General features: G+C 32.1%; 1 protein-coding gene across 3 annotated transcripts in view; it reads left to right on the plus strand.

Moving 5' to 3' along the window:
- The first annotated feature begins 4288 nt into the window (after window positions 1–4288).
- LOC134240501 (helicase with zinc finger domain 2-like) overlaps window positions 4289–22694 on the plus strand; it is a 56269-nt gene continuing 37863 nt past the window's right edge. The window contains exons 1-14 of one of the 3 annotated variants that reach the window (XM_062722596.1): window positions 4289–5765; window positions 6689–6871; window positions 6957–7277; window positions 8021–8170; window positions 9290–9667; window positions 10915–11073; window positions 11411–14963; window positions 15158–15243; window positions 15945–16082; window positions 16957–17094; window positions 17909–18522; window positions 19384–19605; window positions 20982–21138; window positions 22435–22602. In XM_062722596.1, the coding sequence (XP_062578580.1) occupies window positions 5240–5765; window positions 6689–6871; window positions 6957–7277; window positions 8021–8170; window positions 9290–9667; window positions 10915–11073; window positions 11411–14963; window positions 15158–15243; window positions 15945–16082; window positions 16957–17094; window positions 17909–18522; window positions 19384–19605; window positions 20982–21138; window positions 22435–22602 (6793 nt within the window). In that variant the 5' untranslated portion in view covers window positions 4289–5239. The remainder of the gene's footprint in view (window positions 5766–6688; window positions 6872–6956; window positions 7278–8020; window positions 8171–9289; window positions 9668–10914; window positions 11074–11410; window positions 14964–15157; window positions 15244–15944; window positions 16083–16956; window positions 17095–17908; window positions 18523–19383; window positions 19606–20981; window positions 21139–22434; window positions 22603–22694) is intronic. The other 2 variants (XM_062722613.1, XM_062722604.1) reach the window with 2 other exon arrangements.

Here is a 22694-nt window from a genome sequence, read left to right on the forward strand (position 1 = left end):
GCCAGGTCGGAGATCGAACCTTAGAACCCAACATCAAATAGCTGCATACATGTAGCTCCTAGATAGTTTTTATGCCCCCGTAATTGAAGTTCCGGGAGTATATAGTTTTTGTCGTGTCCGTCCGTCTATCTGTTTGTCTGTTACATGTAGCTCCTAGATAGTTTTTATGCCCCCGTAATTGAAGTTCCGGGAGTATATAGTTTTTGTCGTGTCCGTCCGTCTATCTGTTTGTCCGCAAAAACTTTATCCTTGCCCATGATAGGGTTCTCCATGAGATGTTATACTGTGTTGGTCCCGTCACAGTAAAATTTTCTCCGACACAGTAACAATTCAAATTCTATGGGTGCAACACAGTAAAAAATTTGTCGACACAATTAAATCTGTGATAATCAAAAAATCCAAACATATAATTTCTCTCTAACTGAAATTTTAATCACTTACATCTTTCAATTCTAAAATGTAGAGCACTTAATTGGGGCTTTACTTTGCATAATCAATTATCTCCTAGACACTCCCCGGACTTAACGCATGAAGGAGCAAAGACAAATAATTTGTTTTTCACACTTCTATGTAACGGTTCATTGGTAAACACATAGTAATATTTTTTTAGAAAAAAAAGAAAAATATATTTCAATATGTCTTTTCCACAGAGTTACGGCTCTAGAATTGGTTTGGCACTATAAGTCAAACATTACATCCTTAACCGAAATCATTTAATTGATGTAAAGTGAAAAGCAGAAAACACTTGCTGTGGCCTTCAACTCGACCTTCAGATATATCGACGACGTATTGTCAATTAACAATGGTAATTTCCATTCCTACGTCGATACGATATATCCAGGAGAGCTTGAGATAGAATAGGAGACAGATTACTCTGTGGAGAGAAAATGTCTTATTTATCAATTTTTATAAAGTCTAGACAAGTTTTAATTGTTGCATATTAAAGATAAACGTTTGCTTTTGCAGTTTTAACTGTCGGAATCCCTACACAAGTCGTAGATTGTGCAAATCATACATATTTTTACCACTCGACCAACATAAATATGAAATCTGTCGAAAGGTTTCGAAGTGTTTGAGAAAACTAGACGTATATGCGATTTACAGTCAACTCGTACACAAACCGAGTCGTATACAAAAAGTCAACTCGTACATAAAAATCAGAAGTCAACTCGTACACAAACTATTGTCATTCGTACATAGGTTTTCCTACGTGATATAAGGTAAAGTTTTCCTCAGTATATAAAATATTGAGGAGTCAACTCGTACACAAAGGTTTTTCTTGTGCATTTTAATCAACTTTATGCCTCTGATTTTTCCTTTTCCATATGCGCAGATTGTTTTTGTTTTGTTTTGTTTTTTAATAAGATTTTCCCGGCATAATTAAATCTGAGGCGTCAGCTCCTACACACTTTTGTTATTTAAATATATATTTATTTAATTAATACATTACATTTATTTAATACATAACTAGGGACCTATATATACATGTACTATATAAAGGTCTCTGATATAACTGAGAAGTCCGGTTTTGGTTTTTTTTTATTCTGTAGATTTAATTGTAAATATATTTTATATCTTAGACAACTGAATTTGATTTTTAATTGTTAAACATCATCGTAACAAGATAATCGTATGTTTAATTTTACATTGTTACATTTTTAAATTATACTTTTTTTTTTTTATAAATGCAAGTATTATTTTTGGAGATAAATATAGCGTGATATACTTTAGATAGGAAAGTTAGAATTTTTGTGGCAGCATAACGAATATCGTTATATACATAATTTTGTCTAGATTGTAAATGCGATCAATATACCGGTACATCGTAAGATTTTAACTGTTTATCGTATCATTGCAAACAATTTCCAAAAAAACTTATCAAATTTAATTTTTTTCTAATTAAAAAGACAGTTATACGGCAGGATAAACACGTCTCTCGTAATCTCGTGAGAAATGCAGAACTTAGGACCAAATTAGGAGTATTTCGTAATTAGCGTTTGCCGCAGATCCAACAGATTCAAGAAACCACCGCACTTGTGTTGGTTTAACAATAATTGCTTGAATTCCTAATAAGAGAAGCCAATGTTGAATCGGGTTGATTTTAAAAAATGTCAAGCCACTAACGTATTTCAGAAAAAAAATCTAAAAAAAAAATTAAATAAATAATAATAATAACACTTTTCTTTGTTCTTATTTTATTTTTTTCTGGATTATACATTATTCACATAGAAATACATGTAATTCCTAATGATTGTAAATAAAACCCAGAGAAGTTGAATTAATTTAGTATTTATGGAAAAACTTAAAGAAAAGTAATACTTCTCTTCGTTTTTATTTATTTTTTTTATTGCTTAAACACTATTCGTGTAAGATTAATTCATAACAATTGTATATATATGTTGTGTACGAGTTGACTTCTGGTTTGTGTACGAGTTGACCTTTTTTTGTGTACGAGTTGACTTTTTGTGTACGACTTGGTTTGTGTACGACTCGGTTTGTGTACGACTTGACTGGACACCGTATATGCTAGCCGGACAAATGACCAAGACAAAGCTTAACTATTGCTACCTTCCGTGGGCTATATGTTTTGTGTAAATACATCTTATAAATACCGAAAAAAGACGTGACCCACATCTCGTCTGACTCCGAAGCGGTGAAAATCTACTCCCCCATACGTTGAAAACGACTCCCCAATACTTTTTAGCGACTCCCCCGCGTTACCCGTTGTATACGATGAAACCCATTCCCTAGTAAAAGCCCGTTCTGAATGTTGTGTACATAGTTCAACAATTTGAACACACCCCTGAAACGTACACAATTTTTGTAAACAGGGTTGTAAATGTTAACATTTCACCGAATGTGATCAATTGTTTGAACAACTCTGCACACACCATTGATCACGGATTGACAAAACTGATGAGTTGGTTTTGTTTTTGCACATATCTACTATGAATTTTCTGGATTATAGTTTTAATATTTTCATTAATACACAGTAAAATTGCTACTGTTTTAAAGTATGAAAAATAAGGTTAAAATTTGTGAAAGTGCAAGGAAGTGTCAATCAAACGCATCTAGAAATTCGAAGTTTCAATAACTTCCACGAAAAATAAGATTTTTAAATTTTCGTTTGAAATGCTATAGCAACATATAAATAATGACATAATATAGAAAATTAAAAAAAAAATTACTAACATCAAACCTGTGTCTAAGCACCTTTAATATTTTACAAAAAAAATTTCTGTCGTAATTGCAATTGTTCATATATTAATTATTCACAAAATTTGCATAATTTATCATTGTATAAAAATATTCTGGCTCTAAATCTCAGAAAAACATCTTGAGAAAAGTTTACTTGTAATTAAATCAAAGATTCAAAGGACTAGTATTTGCTATGAAATCCAATTAGTAAATTAGTGTTAGGAGTTTCATCATAATGAATGAAACATTCTTCAAAAGACTTTAAATATTATCCATAAGTCTGAATACATAATTCTAAAAAAGATAGTAAAGCCAATATCAACATTAAAACTGAAAAACTAGGCGTTTTTTTCACGATAAACAAATAATTCAGAGAGGTACAAAATGCACGCCTTCGATTTTTTGTAAAATGCACATTGAGAACCCATTTACTTCCTCCTCTTAATTTGGCTGTGTTTAATAAAACAAAAAGAAGAAAAGGAAAGTCCATTTCAAAAATACTAGAATCATAAAGATCTGAAATATGTGAGTCTGTCCTGAATCGTTTGCCTACCAATATACCGAACTCAGAATGGCCTTCGCCTTACTTGCTCGATTTTTGCAGACATGTTAATTTATGCGGAAGTTATGACGTGATTCATCCGATTTCAATAGAGCTGCAGTATTGGCATTGCATAATCGGGATAATGGATACGGGAACCGTAAACTCCATTTTTCTCTTCCATTGGAGGTAAGTTGGAGTGTATTTTTTTCCCTTCAATTCAATGCAAGATTGAAATTTAAATGAAAAAATATATACCTTTGGAGGATAAAGTAAAAGAGTTGAGTATTGGACGTTCGTTCTCCTTTGTTTTTAGATGGAATTTATTGTAAAAAAAAATCCTTTGCAATATGACCACTTTGAATCAAATTGACGAGCTTATTTGAGGAAATAAACCTGGTTGTAAAATCACTGTTCGGTTCTTCAGACATTGACACTGCGTATTGTTTATTCTTTTTTTGAACCTTTGACTTAAACAAGATAACACTTTCATGTGCAACATAAAACTGCATTCAAGCATTTGACATTGGGGAAGTCCTTGCTATTAAACAGAAGGGGTAACTATTATGTTGGCAATATTCCAGATAATGTACCTTCCTTTAAAACGAAGGTATTCCAACATGTCCAGTGCTGAACATTTTTAATCACATGATCTACAAGATGTCCGATTGGTTAAAGAACCCTTTTTTTCAAAATATATGTTTGGGTATGTAAATTTAATTAGAATATATTAGGCCTACCGATATACAACGTCATTAATATTTTTATTTATAATGGTTTCAGAAATGCAAGTAGATAATTTAAAAACATTCACTGATTGTGTTCTTTGAAAACCATGACAGATACATGTACCAAAGCATACATTGCAATTCTATTTTTACACTTATGAATTTTTTAAATGTGAAATATGCTAAAAATCATAAGGAAGAAGAAAGCAGAGGCTAGTAGAGGGAAATATAGGAGAGAGACCAAGGTAGGAAAAGGGAGTCATACCTAAAATAGTACAAGTACGTAAACCTTTTTAAAAAGAATTAGATAATGTAAGGTTTTCTTCCTAAAGTTTATGATTGTCTGTATTTTCTGTTATGATACTTTATTGATTTACCATGAACAAATATACCAGAACTTTGGAATCTAATGGATGACAAGTCTGTGTTGAGTTCATCAAAGATCTCTCTCTCTCTGAGTGTAAGAGGGTGGGTATGTATATATGTTTCTGAGGGTGAGTGCATGTGTGTTGTGTTTGTATCACCGCTTTTTCTGGGGGTTTTTTCTCTCAAAGAATTGATGACTAATATTTGATTTAAAAACACCCGTTGGTTTGGTTTGCTTTATGTCATTTTTGTGCAGGTTTCTCTTTGTTGTTTTAGATCGACTAAATTGAGGGATCACTTATGGTTGTAGTATGGTTCTTGATATAATGGAAAGTTACGATTCATTTAAGATACGGAATACTTCTCCTCAAAAGGAGATCTGAAAAGGAATTACCATACAGAAAAAATGAGTTCTAGTACTGATGAGTCTGATGGAGAAGGGGATAACTATAATTCACTAAGAGAGTGCTTCGAAAAACCTTGCACAACACTTCTACGGAAAATTTTGAAGCTGAATTTCAGTCGATTTGAGGAACTAAAAGAGGTCATTCCTTTAGAAAATTTATCAATTGAATCAAAATCTGCTTTAGAAAAGCTGAACCGAATAAATCAATTACGTTTTCCGATTCTTTGTGAAATATTTCGTTTAGGTGTTTGTGAACGATTTTTTGATGCACCCGCAATAGGTTGGAATTCGACGGAGATAATTCCAGAGGAGTGTAATGGGGTATCAGACGATATTCAACGATTATGGAAGATATGGAAGGAGAATATAGATAACAATTTGAATTTAACAGTTTCAGATAACGACAGCAACAAAGCATTTACTATATTAAAGGACATAGGAAGAAGAATGAGATATTGTGAGGATTTCAAAGAATTTGGTAAAAGTTTCTACAGAGAAATTTGTTTGGCAAGAAAAGGCAGCTTAGGTAAATAAATTTTGTAATATTTTCAAGTCATCAACAATTATATTACTTGTAAACATTTCACACATATACGTTTAATTTGATGTACATTTTCATATTGTGCTATGGTGTCTAATAAGAAGTTATCTTATATTGAACATCTTTTAAATTTCATGCAGCATTTGCATATTCATTCATACTTGTACGTAGATATAGCATAATGTCGGATTCAACAGAAAGAAACGAAAAAGGCCCACAATGTTGCGATGCAACATTAGACGCAACCTTGCTTTGTGTTTCTCCTGATGATTTAAAATGTATTTAAGATATCAATGTCTATTTTGTTGACTTCGCTCGTTATGTATAAATTATCCCACGTTTCCAACTATCGTTTATGTCCCTGGAATACCAAAAAGACTAAACATTGATTCCTTAAACATTATATTTATGCTAAATACAATTGTAAATATAAAAAAAATTATTGAAATGTTGTCTTATAGATTTTTAAAAAAATTAAAAAGGCACGAGGCCCCCATGTTACCAATTTAGTTAATTCAATGGTACCTGTCCACTGACGTCAGACACAAAAGCAGCTGCACGAGGTTGACATGCATATTTGGCTTCTGACTTTTTACATCGCGAAATGAACGATGCAATTGCAGTTATCAAGAAATCAAGTCACCTACCTTTCAAAGAATTATTACAGAGAAACAATTAGAAGTGTTACACAGTGCATGTATATACATGTATAAATGGAATTTTAACATAAAAACAAAAATAGATAGGGTACTAGAATCGGGAGCTTGGTCCTAAGACCCAGATCATTTGATGACCTGACATCGAACTATTGGTCAGTTAAATCAATTCATAGGTCAGATCCTGTGTCTTTATTTTCACCAGATAGACCTTACAAAGGTTAATTTATTATGCATGTTTCTGCTTTACAGAGGGACTGCATGTCAATGCTATTCAAGCGGGTGATGGGAATAATTTTAAAGTGAATGTTGATTCATCGCAAGAAGGGAAGGTTAACGTTAACCTCGTCCAAGGCGGAAACAACAACTCATTAATACTTTACTTTTTGAAAGACAATCGACAAATCGGGTTAGAGTACACATCAACTGGTTATGGTAAATATAATGTAAGAATTTCAAAACATAGTATAGTTTAACAAAATAAGCCATGTTTTATCGTTTGTTTTCATTCACATTTCAGCCCAAGCTACAATAGTTCTTCAATCTGATGAACCAGCATTCCAAGAGTTAATAGAAAATGCAAGTGGCTTGAACATTGAGGAAATAAACGAACTTCCTGCTTTAAAAGACAACGACGTTTCTATCAATAACATAAAAAAAGGGAGTCTAGTGATATCATTTGTGTACAAAAACCAGGATACATTGAAGAAAACTCTTGAAATGATATTCAAGTGCATTTTCACAAAAGAAAAGATAGAAGAAGTATTTAGGAAGCATCAAATCCAGCATGCAACAGTAACGGGATATATTTATGATCATCAGGAATACTACCTCGATTATGGTTAGTAGAATAGCAGGATTTATCATTTAGTTATTGCGTTTACTTTTTTAATAACAGTAATTTCAAGAAAAATTAATCCTACAGTTAAAATTTCTATTTTTTTAGCATAATATGCTGCGAAATTCCCTTAACTAAAAACCAGATATGAAATGGGTGACAGCGTCTCATATAATTGTAATACATTCATAAACTTCTGGAATTTTTAGTCTCTTTAAAGTTGCAACAGGAAACAAGTTAGGGTATCTTATTGGTAAAATCTTTTGCATTATTAACATTGATTCTAGGACATTTAGCAACCAAACTATGGTAACGGTAAGCAATGGTTTTCCCCTGTAAAACCATCTGTTTCCTCCAGTTTTTGACTTCATATTTAGGCTAACTTTTTTGCATATGAAAAAGTCATCATAGTTTTTAAATAGTTGTCATCCCAAACTGTTTTCTTTGTCTTAATGAATAATTATTCATTAAGCATTAAATATTTTTATGTCCTTTAAATTGATTTTAATTATTCTGCCATTATTTATGTTTTTGGATAATTACTCTTTCGTTATTTTCATTTTTATTGAAAAAGTCAACTTTGAGAACAGGTTTAATGTATCTCATCTAGCAGGGAAAGAAGAATATCTTCATGAAAGAGAAAACTATTTTAATATCATATTTCAAGCAGTAGATACTATATGAAATTTAAAGCAATCGTGTAACCTGAAACCATCAAAGTTATTTTATTTTTCCTTTTCTCTAAGCTCCCATAGAACCTACCAAATTAGCTGCTGTAGCGAAGTTTCACTGGTATTCACATCTGACATGGCAACTTGGCGAGTGTACATGTGATGTTGACATTGTACTGGGTGATTTGCTGCATAATCTCTTACTCCACGATTTCACAACAGAAGGTATATACTAGTCCATGCAAAACAGATTGCAATTGTAAATTACTAAGTTTTGTAAGTAATTAAATCTTTTAATACGAAAAGTTAAAAAAGTAAATCACCATTTTTTCATAAGTCAGTAAGTCAGTTACAACCTTTGGACGTTTTATACAACCATTAATTCTTTATAAATTAAAACCCTAAAGACATTTTTTTTTATATCAAAGACAAATTCTTCAATAAGAATGGAAGTACAAAAGTTTAATAATTTTGTTAAGTCATCAAAATATTACTTTATTTAAAATCATTCTGATTATAGATATAAGTACTCTAAGGTTGATATCAAAGGATCCAAAAGTTCTTCATGGACAACATTCATGTGGGTTTTTTTTAGACCAAATCTGCCAACAAAATGTTGGAAAACCGATTGACACTAATTATGCTCCTTTATTATCCGACCAGTTTGCATATTTCTATGAAACAGAATTCATTCAAAACCAATGAGAAGAAGAAACAATTTATGTGGCCTTCAACCTGGCATTCAGATATATCAACAATGATTTGATCAAACAATCGTAATTTCGATTCATATATCAACTTAATAAATTCTAGTGAATTTGATATGAAATAATTCACAGAGTCTACCTCTTTTGTTTTCTATTTGGATGTTAAACTGACTATAGAAGATAAGGTTCAACTAACGATTTATTTTTTCCCATTTACATGTATGTAGAAATGTTCCTCTTTTGCTTATAGTCTCCTTATTTATTCGATACTAAAGAGCATAGTCTGAGTGAAATTAATTTTTAAACCAATGCATGTTTCTGACAAATAAGTTGATGTTACATATTTTTTAACAACCTCATTAAAAGTAAACATTTTGTAAATTCTATGGTCTACATAATGACCTTGTCAGCACATATAACCTATCTTGGATCTCATTTGAACTGACTTGTATCATATCAACGGTTAGACATTTAATTAGAAACTAAGAATTTTCCGCCTGATACCACCTCTGGAATTTACAGGATTCCATATTTTATGCTAATTCCACAAATTTATATTGTTTGATTTTTTAGACGAATCACTGTACGTTATCTTTACCTTTTTATTATACAAATTACGTTGGGGTATTTTTTGTAGCAAATGACAACATTTGGATCATGATAAAAGGTCATATTATCAGTCCAGATGACGTAGACTTTTCATTGATTGAGCGTTTGCTGGTTGTAAATGCGGATTCCAAAATCAAAATGCTCAACAGCGAATTAGGAAAACTAGGACAATACGAAATTAAATACATTACTCAAGTGAAGAAAAGAACACATGTGATTTTAAAAGTAAGAGATAATATCAGCTATTCCAGTCTATTAGCAGAGGAAGGAATTCTCCTCCCCATCCTAAGAGCAATACTATGGTCTGAGGAGACTCAAGATGTCATTTCAAATGTTGAGCTCATGAGGATCGGCTTGATTATGGATACAAAGTTGACACAGGGTCAATCAGATCATAAAAATCACTGTAAGTACAGGCACTAAGTAAGTTTTTATTATAGAAGCAAGTCATCCTTGATCATAGGGTATACATGACTAAGATTTGAATGAAGACATAGACATTCGTTTGGTTGAGGGGAAAAAGATTTTCAAAAAGGTGAACACTACTCTAAGTAATTGTGATTCCTATTAGTTAGTATCTTATACTCGTATGTATTGTAAAATACATCTAACAATTTTCGCTTGTATACAAATAAAATTATAAATTATTGCCGAAATAATACAGGTTCTGTTTTTAGAGAAAGTTTGTACAAAAAATATCAATGAGAATATATTAACAAAATGACAACTACAGACCAATTTAAAAATTGATAAATTTTAATTAAAATACAACATTTACCAAATCCTGCTCAGAGAGCTGTATTGTTATACTTAATTTTATACCGGAGGTCCAGCAACATTCTTTTAGAAGCCTTTTGTGATGAAGGGAAAAATAGGGTTAACTTTTGATATTAAAGGTTAGCTGTTTATTTTACAATATTGTTTCCTAACATTCATCTTTAATCTACAAGTGACCAAAATTTAATTTAGATTTTACTCATATTATTGACTTGTGATATATTGAACAGAGGAGAGGACGAATAGTTTTGTTTAGTTTATAATGCGTTGTTAAGCGCCACTGTCTCCCTCACTGTAAGTTAAAAACCTTTTAGTTTCTTCTTGAAAACAGGTACAAAAAATCACCAAAGCTCTAGTGCTGTCCTTACATATAGGCAATGCAATAGTCAGACCCATGTCACTTTCATCAGCTGTACCATGTATGCAAGAATTTTCAAATTGACTGTAAATAGCAAAAACATATGTACACCCCAGATTGATTTATACTGTTAACGTCCATCTCGAGAATTTTTCACTCGTATGGCAGCCACTAGACGGTGCATGGAGAGCTGCATATTTTGTCCTATAATCGGCACTTGCAGCCATTGAGCAGTGAGCAGGCTTTTTCATGGCAGCACCTGCTGCGACATAGATCCCTCTGACCAGTTTATCTACCATGCATGCAGTCAAAAAATTATGATGTCGCACATATGATTCTCTTTTCTTAGTATACGAATTGTGTTTAAGATTGATTCTCAATATTGTTTAAAAGTTTTTCATTAAGTTTTATTTGACTTTTTTCTTAATTCATTGAATAAAGGAAGTAAAAAAATATATGAAGTGAATTACTCTTGAAAACAAAATACGTATTTAAAGATTTCTTTTTTATCATATTAGCATTAATCATTGAGTTTTGTCCAGAATCGGACATAACAAAGGCCCTCAACAGCGGCGTTTTCCCCGACATTCTCACAGCTGTGTTAGAGAAAAGTAAACGCCCGGATGTTGAAATGCCAAAACGAATGAAAATAAATGTAGATATCAATGGAGTGAGAGGTAAAAAATAAAATAATTTTACTTGCTTGAACATTTCTTAAACCAAATTTCTGTTTAAGGTAGAATTTTTTCATATTTTATATTTTCAAAAATTTCATAACATCGAAAATCAAGTACAACAGTACAAAAATAAAAGGTTAATTCGTAAAACTAGAATAAAAAAAAATCCAATTTTTTTCCGTTTGTTTATTATGAATATACATGTACATATTTTTTTCTAAATATCCTGATATAGTTGTACGTGTGTTATCCAAATAAACACAACAAACATGGACCTTATCTCTAATATGTGATTTATTTTTTAAGATATCAAATTCGGAACCACTTTCGATTTCAGGGCCAAGTCATGATGATGAAACGTCTGAAAAAGACTTTCAGCAAAGAAAAAAAGGTGCAGAAGTGCAAAAACGAGGTAGAAAAATACAGTCCAAAAAAATTGTAAAGGACGATCTAGAGGAAGCTACTTCTTCCAAATATGATGATTCTAAAGATGATTCGGCTATTGAATCAGAAGAGGAATATACAGAAAGACCTCACAAATTGATTTCTTATCGAGATCCAGAATATGATGGGTTTCACTCGGAATCTACGGACAGTGGTCTTGACCTCATACAAGATCGATCTTTTTCAAAACACTATACAAGAACAGATAGCAGTGTGTTCTCCGATGTTAATACCGATCTTGTCATCAATGGACTTGAATTGACAGAAAAATGTGAAGAAAATTTTCAAAACAAAAGAAAGAATAGAAAACTTAAGTTTCATTATGAAAAAGCAGTACAGGAGAAAACTCTTCAACATTTATTGACTGATAATCCGAATAGGTACAAACTTTGCAGTCTATACATAGAATCTGCACATAAAGCGGTGTGTACAAATTTAAACTTTGCAGATGAAATCAAAGAAATTCATATATCTGGAAGATCAAAATGTAGTAAAGCTTATGCTGATGACGAGGTGGTTGTAGAAATTCTTGGAGAATCAAAGATTCGAAAATATGAGAGAAAACGGAGAAATATAGAGTCCCAGTCTAAAGATACGAACATTTACGGCAAAATATTAGGGACACTTAAACGAAATCGGTATAAAAATATGAAACATCCTGTTTTGGTATGTGCGTTTGATGATTTTGGAGACCACATGCTTAAACCGCTATGCAAAACAGTACCAAAAATCAAAGCCTCACACAAGCATGGCAAAGGTAAAACTCAATTTGACTTGTTTACGTATGATAAAGAAAACAAAACCATAAATTACAAAGATGTTTTAACAATAAACCACGCTAATAGAAAATCCTACTGTTTTCTTGTTGCCATTATGCAATGGGAGGACATGTATCCATTTGGAGTTGTCTTGAGCAGAACATACACTAGAAATGATCCGCAGTCGGGTATTGATATCCTGAGACTGCAGTATCAAATCCCAGATAAATTTACCAATATGGTAAATAGTATAGCATCCAATCTCCAAAAAAAGGAAGAAAACATACGGTCAAAATCAAGATCAAAAGAGGTGGTTCCAAGTTTTACAATTTCCGGCGAAGACAGCATAAATGAAATTGCATATAGTGTTGAGAAAATATCCGAACGTCTGCATAGAATAGGAATTCATATTGTTGACCCTGCAAGATTAATCAAAAAAGGTGATGGTTTGGATAAAGAAATAAGGAGACGTGGCGCGAAATTCGATATCGATAAGAATTATCAATCCATGATGATTCCAGAACAGTTATGCGATATCATCGAATTTAAATTAAATAAAGAAAGACACGCAATATCATTATCGTTCACTGCAAACGCAAAGTTTGTTGTGGACACTGAGAGTTTTAGTCTAAGGAAATCGATTGTTATGTGTCAGAAAATTTATGACATTGAAACTATCAATGATGTACTAGAAGGTGATCAAGATTTCAGGGTAAAAACTTTGTTAAATATTGCTAAAAATATACGAAAAGAACGACTTGGTGAGGGTACTCATTTTCTGGAATTAGAAACAAGACTTAAGGATGATGGAACATTTATGAGATACAGACATGTTAGGGATCTACTTCAGGAGTTAATGATATATACTAATATGAAAATCTCAGAACGTGTTCGCAGAAGATATCAGGAAATTATGCCTTATCGTTGTCATTCGGCCCCGTCAATTGAAATTGTAAACTTGTGGAATGAGAGCCATGCTGAAATGGGTGATATATTATGTCGTCTTCAAAATCTTGAGGCGGTGCCGGGCACTGGCTGTATATGTTCAATTTTTAATTTGGAAAGGGAATACAGTTACAGGCATGTTTTACCGTTTCAGAGATGTGTTTGGGAGACACTGAAAGAGCGTATAGACAAGAATCAGTGGAATGAAGTTGGATATATTTTGGGAATGGATGAAATCCATCCATGGCAATCGCTTGCCTTCGAAGACTGGATAAATGTGCAGTCATTAGCCGAATATAGATGTTTAAACCAAAAACATGATCCTCTTGTGCACTATGCATTACGTAGAGATCATTATATGACATTCACAAGTCCGATGAGACAATACATTGATTTGGTTGCTCATAGATTATTAGAAGATCTGTTGTCCGACAAAAAAGAATGTTCTTACAATATTCAAGAAATGGAACATATCTGTAATGAAATGAACGATATTTTGCTTCGCAAAAAGAAATTTTATAACGGATGTCAGGTTCTTCTTTGTGGACATGAACTTCACACTCGACCCCAGATTTTCAATGGATTTGTTCACGACGTCTCAAATATTGATATTTCCTTGTGTTATCCAAGCCTTCGAAAATTCCCGGAGATAAGTAAAAGAATACCACTCAATATCTTACAAACTAAAGAGAGACCGAGTTTTCAAGAAAATAGAATTCATAAGCGTGATATTTTGACAATGAAATGGCAAAGCAGAATATATGCTATAAATCGGAAACTGGAATATAAGAAAAATGATGATGGATACCTCCGTCTAAATCCTCATCCAAACATGGTATTTCAACAGAAACAACAGTGGATAGATTTGATGAAATCATTTTTCAAGGGAATGACAAAAAATTTAAAAAAAGAAATAAATCATGAAGATAAAATAAACCTCATACGTACAATAGAAGAAACTCATGAAACTGTGGAAGATGTTAGTTCCGAAGATAAAATTGGGGTGAATTCAAACCAAACTTGTAAGTTTAGCTTATCTTTTAACTATGGCCAGATTGTGGTTGTACAAATGACCGGTGAACCAGAGCATGGAATGATGATGCCGATGCCACAGCTCCTGGACATAACAAACAATGTAAAAATATGCCTGCAGCATATCAGAGATCCTGTAAATATGCTTGCGGAATTCGCAATGAAAACAACGAGAACAACTTATGCTTCTTGCAAAGAGTATGTGAATATATGGATTCCAATCTTATCAATGGAGATAGCAACATTGTCGGTAGAAGATGAAACTTTCAATATTACTGATTTGCTCATTACCTTTACTTCAAAAAGAAGGGGTTCTTTTTTCCTTAAAAACTCCTTCTGTGAACAAAGGGACATAAGTTTCACTGTACATTCAACAGATGTGTTGGGGTGTTCTGACTTTGAAAATGACGAAGTTGATTCAGATGTAAAGCCATTTTACATATCAGGGTCAGACTACCTTTGTATAAGATGTGAGACAAAAGTGGACATGGGATCAAGATCTAAATTTCTAAATGGGGCTGTATCTCCACAAAAGCGGTTTTGGGTTGCGCATGCAAAGATCGATGACGTTCAAGGAATAGAAATCAAAGGAGCCAAAGGAAAAAAAGTCAGTTTTATTTGTCATAAAAAATCTCCTGCCATCCCTCCAGATTTACGTGAACAAGAACAGATTTGCCATGTTGAAATAATACCTAAAATTGAAGTACATAGGTATACAATAACACCTTATTAAAAAGTGTTTTACTACACCAAGAATATAACTTTTAGACGTATTTATAAATTCTTTTTCATAGCTATGAGTGATGCTTTGATTCCTATGATTTTTAAAAAAAAATTTGAATGTTATATTTCGTCAGGATTGCTACAAATTTTACATTTATCAAGTCAACACGTTATATTTTTAGGCGAACAGACATGTACATAAAAAATCTAGAAAGAGCATCAAATCTTGCTCAGGCAATTGCAGTCAGAAAAGGCATTCCAAAGCTTGGTAACAATTTTGAGCATATTGCTATAAAATTCATACAATTTTTTGTGTTATTACATAAGAAGTCAAGTTTGTTAAATGATCAAGTTAAGTTTTTTAAATGTTTCAAACCCAATATAATTTTTGGGGAAAAGTCTCTCTTCATTTTTAAGGTATTTGATATATACCAATGAATACTTCTTTGTTAAGTTCCTCGCGAGAATATTCAATTTATTACGAGAACATAATGAACACTTTAGAATCATTTTAACTAATTAAATGTCTATTGCTAGATAACTATAAAAAGTGAAATGAAGGTATCATATAAGAAGACAGTCGTTTTGCTCTACATGCATTTTTGAAGAACTATGTTCTTAATAAAAAGAAATTGTCAAATTATCTGTGGTGATTTATTCATTTTATGACATATATTTATTACAGAGATAATTTATGAATATATTCAAAAATATATATGCCTTCAGTTCAAATTGCTTTTGCAATATCTGAACGACACATGTATAGGTCAGAAACATAAATGTGAATATTTGGATAATTATCAAATTTGTAAATTCCTTTGTTGAAGTTTTTTTTACTTAAAAATGCTTCTCTGATGAAAGAAATCGGACTTTCATTTATTAGGTACAAAATATTATCTTTATACATTGAATACTTTAAATATGTATACTGTGTAGTGTATGTGATTGTTTGTTATATGTATTTGATAGATGAGGGACATATCACTGCCGGGAAAACTCTCTGCAGAAATGCTGATCATCATCTCGGCCTCAGATTAAATGATAACCAAAGAGAGGCTGTTAAGAAAGCAGTCACTTCTTCGTTCAGCTTAATTCAAGGACCACCAGGTATTTTAAAATAATGCTTGTACAATTATCATGGCAAAGACCAAAAATAAATGCTAATTACAGGGACTTGGACATAGACTTAACAAAGTATTTTTCCAGAATGATACTGTCAAGGACAACCTCTTTGTAATAACTTGTCAGTGAACATGTGTAGTTATCACCCATTGTGCGAAAATTGACGCCATCCTAATATGTATTATGGAAAACATGCATCAGACAATTTTTATGTACTGTATACTAGCATGATATTATTAATAAGTTAGTCTATTTTGTTGTAGTAAAGATCTTAATTTAAAAAAATCTAATTTATTTTGAACCCTTGTGTGTGTGTTGTCAATTATAATTATGTGTGTCCGTGTGTCTCTGTGTCACAGTTTTCTAAAATCAATGAAAAATTGTATACAATCTTTTTCTAGGAACATTTTTGGAAAAACGTCAACTTCCTGTTTGTTTGGGGTTGCCATACATAAAAATGTTTTGTTCTATCAACCAACACAATCTTGCTGGCAAGCATATGAGGATACATTTTTGTTTAAATCCAATATCAACTTCCTGTTTGTCTGTGTGTCTGTCCATTTCATACATGACAAATTTTTGTAGCAGTTTTCTCATTAGCTATTCATAGCAGATGCTTGAAATTTTATACACTTTGTTATACATATCTGGGATTAATTTTAAAGATGTCAAAATCTGCATGTAATTGAACTTGTGTAAACAGTATATTAACATGAGAGTGCTTATTTACATCAGAGCGGGGGTATTACTAGTGAGCATTGGCTCACAGGTTTCTTGTTTATTTGGAATTGTCAATTATAATCATTGGATAGTTGAAGTCCTGAAATCAATGAAAAATTATATATTATCTTTTTTCTAGGAACAGGAAAAACGTACACTGGGGTTGCCCTAATAAAAATGTTTTGTTCTATCAACCAACAAATGCTGGCAAGCGGAGGAAAGAGGAAAATTGTTCTGTTTTGTGGCCCTTCAAATAAATCAGTGGATCTTGTCGCAAGTAAGGAAATACGTGTATAACTCTTCAGTTTTAAAGGGTTAAAAAGGTTGAATGTAGAACAGAGCAACATTTGGGGATTACTCATCCTATTTAGCAATGAACTATTTTTTCATAAAACAACTATTAGCGTGTCCGTCCATTTGACTGTTGACCTTCTTTTCAAAAAAAGTATAACGGTATGTCTTTTGAATTTTGAGACGCAGGTTTCGAAACATACACAGATAATAAAACTCCGTGAGACTTTACTTTAAAACTTCATTATATGACGTTACCATATAAACTGAGATTAAAAAATATATATATATAAAGATACGTCGGTATTCAGAAATGAACTCAACAGTTTATCACATCAAAAAGACACTCGACTAAAATCTTTAAAAAATGGTAAACATTTTCTTTTCTAATTTCAAAGACTTTTTACTCTGGTTGTCAAATAATTTTATCGCAGTCTTATCCTATCTTTGGATGGGTAGTAATATGCTAGTAGCAAACAAGATTCGAAGCAGACGACACATGTTTTCTTTAAAGTACATACTTGAAATTAAAGAATGTTTAAGACTTTAGTTTTAACCATCAAACTGTATGATGAAATTAATTTTAAAAATTATAATAGTTATCATTGAAAAAACTCTTAAACTAATATATATATATAAAAGCTGATTTTGTTTACTCATCCGAGAATTTAAAAAAAAGGAAGCTAATCATCATAGAAATAATACAACCTTACAATAATGTTCAATTCTGTACAGAATGGTAATAATTTAAACAGTTTGATGAAAAGAATATTTTAATTCAGTTGCTGTCAAATTTTCAGGATACTTGAAAGAAATTGATTTCTCGAGCCAGTTTAAGGTTCTTCGAATGTATGGAAAAGCATTAGAATGTGCCGAATTTCCGATTCCTGGCAAGGTGTTCTCAAAGAGACGAGTCAATAAAGAAAGTTATCCCGATGAAAATTTAAGAAACGAAACCTTGCATCATATCATCCGAAAAGAAGGCAAAACATATGCAGCGGAAATAAAACAATATGATGAAAAGTTCAAAACTAATGCCAAGAAGATAAATTTCCAAGAAATCAAGGAGTATAAAAGGTTAATCGCTCAAGCAGTAAAGGAAGAACTCCCGAAATATGATGTAATTCTTTGTACAACGTCTGTAGCAACAAGTGCCTCACTGCTAGCTCCTGCAAAAGGGTCTATCTTTCAAGTCCTTATAGACGAAGCTGGAATGTGCACAGAACCGGAATGTATGGCAGTAATAGTAGCAACCAAAGCCAAACAAGTGGTCTTAATCGGGGATCATAAACAGTTACAACCTGTTGTTATATGTGAGGAAGCAGCGGAACTAGGATTAAGGAAATCGTTGTTTGAAAGATATGCCGAGATGAAGAGTTCCCACCTTACATTCTTGAGTCTTCAATACAGAATGGTAAACCTTAAACCTAGAGTTAACTAAAGAATAATGTATAAATGGGTTTTCTCGCTTCCGGAGCAGACTGATTGAATTGTGTTTTTTTAAAATGTTTATACACAATCACGTTAATTGTGTTGAGTGTTACAAACACATTTTATTTTCAAAAATGGGCGTCCCCTTAAGAAAAAATCTTCATCAGAAATCCAATACACATTCATACATATTCTTACGTAGTTCTTTGAAATTTTCACAACCTGTATTTCTTTTTATCACAAAATAGAGGACATACGTAATACAAGGAACTGTATTTTAAATGTGTATATATATCTGTATATGAATTATATTGCATTCTTGATATATACTGCTTTGGAAGATGACAATACCGAAAAAAGCATTGAACAAGAATTAATCAACATTTCCTAAAATATGCTTTTTTAAAGAATTTTTTTTTCTCTGAATAATACTAAAACCAGGCATCCTCAGGAAATTAAGAAAGTGGGATTTTCCAAGTGCTCAATAATTTACTCTCAATCTCAATCAATCTAAATGACCAAAAATAAAGTAATTATGAAAACTTCTTTGGCTTCTAGAATATTGTTAATTTGAAGAAAAGTAGGTTGAGTATTTATATTTCATTAAAAAATGGAATGAGTTCACATTTGGAAAAACAGTTTTACAAGCTCAAATTTAAAAAAAAAACCCAAAGATATTAAAGTGTAAATCTAAAAAGATTAGCACCGTAATCTTTCTCATGGATATTGATGTAAATCAGTAAGAATAAAAACTAACTTCCTATCTATTTAAAATAATATTACAGTGTATTTCTCAATTTATCATTGTGACTTTGTTTGTATTATTTTAATGTATCAATTACAGAATCCAAGTCTATGCGAATTTCCATCTACAACCTTTTACGACGGCAAACTGGAGACAAAAGAATCGGAAAAGTGGATGACAAGGACGCCATTAGGATTGTGGAAAAATCCTAAATACCCGTATGTATTCTGTCACACAGAAGGCGAAGAAGAGTACTTGACGTACACCACAGAGGAGGGAAATGAAATGTCGAGATATAACTCGGAAGAAATAGGCCATGTGGTAAGCTATATCACAGAACTTAAAACTTAAAAAGATCTTTTAATTCAACTGAAAAAAAAGTTAGGAGAAGGAGGTGGTAAAATACATGTACATATTTATTCCTAGTTTTTAATCGCACAAAAGAAATGTAAAAGTCTGTAGGCTAAATTTTTACTAGTGTTATTGTTTTATAGTTAAGTGAACCAAGAATAAAAAAACGGCTGCTAATTTTAACGATATAAAAAATATACAGGTCTATTGAAAGAAGTTGTAGTGTTATTTTTAAGGTATTCTGATCCTCTGAATCTAAAAACCAGGCATTTACTATTTGAAATGCTCACAAAAATGTCTCTGAATTCTCAAAGTATTTTAATTTGTTTTTACCAACCATAATTCTTCAAAATTCAGTTCTTAAGTTAAGTATACATGTATCATATACTTAAAATTTCTAATAATAATTCAGGAAAAACGAAAAAAAACACCTACTATGCATTTTCCAATTAAAAGTTGATCAACAAAGACATTTTGGAAATAAAAATAATAGGTATCCAGGCTTTGGAAGAAATTGCACAAATTTAATACAAATGAGCACTATAATTTTTTCTAGTAACTTTAATCATATAGTCCAATCCACACTTTTCAAAAGTTATGTCTCTTGGCCGCCATCTTTGGGGATAAACCCATACAATCCTCACAGTAGCCTTTGTAGTTTTCAGGTTTGTAACTTCGTCATTTGACTTTTAAAAAGCTCTGCCTTTTGTGCACTGATCATACCCACACAAATTAAACACAATGTTATCACAGCAGCCCAAATATTTGGTAGCATAAAGAGGAGAAAACGTTTCTTTCCCTTTTGACCTTTTGGTTGACCCCGCAAATGGAAACAACTTTTGCAAAGTGTGGATTGGACTATACAATATATAGTTTATAAAGATTTTCCCATCATTGCAAAACACCATAAATCACACCTGATCCCACCTCTGAGGTCCATGTTTGCCCTGCTCCTAATTTGTATCGTTTTATGGACTTTGAATCTTTTAATATTGAATACTGTTCGTTATCTCCATATGTTTCATTTTAATATCATATCATATTAATAAACATAGTATCTATGGAATGATTAAAATGAACCTCTATTTCTTTAAATATGTAATATTAAAATACTTTTATGGGATAAAAATTTATACTCTTTATAAAACCTTTCTGAAAACTTCAAAGAACCTTGAAGCACATTAAGAGGTATAACATGAAAATTGTTGCACAAAATGTTTTAATTTCAAGCTTCATTTTGAGACTTTTTGAATTTAATTATAACTTTAGAGAGTTATCCCACCCAGCTGAGGATCGTAGTACCTTAAATATGTAGAATGATTTTTTTTTTGCTTTTTTCTCTACAGGTAGCTATATTTTCTTACCTGGTTAAAACGGAGAAAATTAACTGGGAGAGTATAAATATAATGTCACAGTACAATGCACAGTGTCAACAAATACGACTGGCATTAAGAAAGAGAAAGATTGATTTCTGCAATGTCAATACAGTTGTAGCAAGTCAAGGTAATGGCACTTTTCACAGAAAAGGGCAACTGTGAAATCACTTATTTTCGTGAGAGTTTAATTTTCGTTGTTTTCGAGGTATGGAGAGACCCTCGAAATCATGACCACCACGAAATGTAAAATTTGATATGCATTATTACTCAACACTTCTCCAACCTCGAAATGAAACCCCCGCATATAAAAAAAAATTTTTTTTTTGCAAACCTTGAAAGTCTGCACCCATGAAAATAGTGATTATACAGTATATTGGTTGGGAAATCAATAATAACATTCTAAGCCAGGGAGATATACATACTTCAAAACATTTAATTACATATTTTTCTTCAGCCATGACGTTTAATTTAGTTATTACGTCAAAAAGATGACAATTCCTCCCACCATATATTCAATGATTTCGATGGTGTATCCTATTTTTAGGTCACATGAGTAAACTCAGGTGACCTATTGCTATCTGTTTTCGTCCGTCGTCGTACGTCGTCCGTCGTACGTCGTTCGTAAACTTTTGAACATTTTTAGCTTCTCTGGAACCACTAAACCAATTTCAACCAAATTTGGTATACAGCATCTATGGGTGAAGAGGAACATAAATTGTGAATTTCATGGTCCCTGCCCCCCTGGGGCCTGAGGGGTGGGGCCAAAACCACGAAAATTAGTGCAATCTTTAAAAATCTTCTTCTTTACACCTGGACATCAAGCAGTCAAACTGTTGGTATGATTGTAATCATCATTGAGTCCTCTACCAAAATTGTGAAATTCATGGCCCCAGGGTCAGGGGTTCTGGTGTTGGGGCGGGGGGCTATATAGATTGTATAGTAAAAGTTCATTATTTCTTTGAAAATCTCCTCTGCTCCTGGGTATAAAACAAACTAACCAAGGACATAGTTATAATGACCAAGAGTGCCTCTTCGAAAATTGTGAATTTCATGGCCCCAGGGTCAGGGGTTCTGGTGTTAGGATGGGGCTCTATTGATTATATAGTGAAAATGCATTTATTCTTAAAAAATCTTCTTCTTTGCTTTTGGGTGTTAAATAAACCAACTAAATAAATAGTTATGATGAGCAAGAGTGCGTCTTCCAAAATTGTGAATTTTATGATTTTATATGTACAATTATATGAAATATGTCGATATTCTTCTAAGTCAAGCTTGTTTTTTTATGTTTTTTTTTATTGTTTTTATTATATAAAATTCTTTCAGATCTATCAAAATGATTAATAAACTATTTTTTAACCTTTTTATCCAAAAAAGTCACCACTTTGAATTTTGTCTTATAAATAATATAAAATCGCTTTTTAAGGCGGTGAGTGGGATTACGTCATATTCAGTTTGGTTAGGTCTATTCCGGAGTACAGAATTGAACCTCAACCAACGGATGGATGGTGTAAAGAAAATCTTGGATTCATCACTGATGCTCACCAGATTAATGTTGCTTTAACAAGAGCACGTAAAGGACTTATTTTAATAGGTAGGCTTCAAAATACTCTTTTTCATCAAAAATGTGTTTTAAATGAATTTTTTTCAATTCGAATATTCGTGGAATTTTTTTGAAAAAACCCT

The sequence above is a fragment of the Saccostrea cucullata genome, unplaced genomic scaffold (assembly GCF_032062105.1).
Source record: "Saccostrea cucullata isolate Sc308-1 unplaced genomic scaffold, CSIRO_AGI_Scuc_v1 ctg2470, whole genome shotgun sequence".
Classification (NCBI taxonomy): Eukaryota; Metazoa; Mollusca; class Bivalvia; order Ostreida; family Ostreidae; genus Saccostrea; species Saccostrea cuccullata.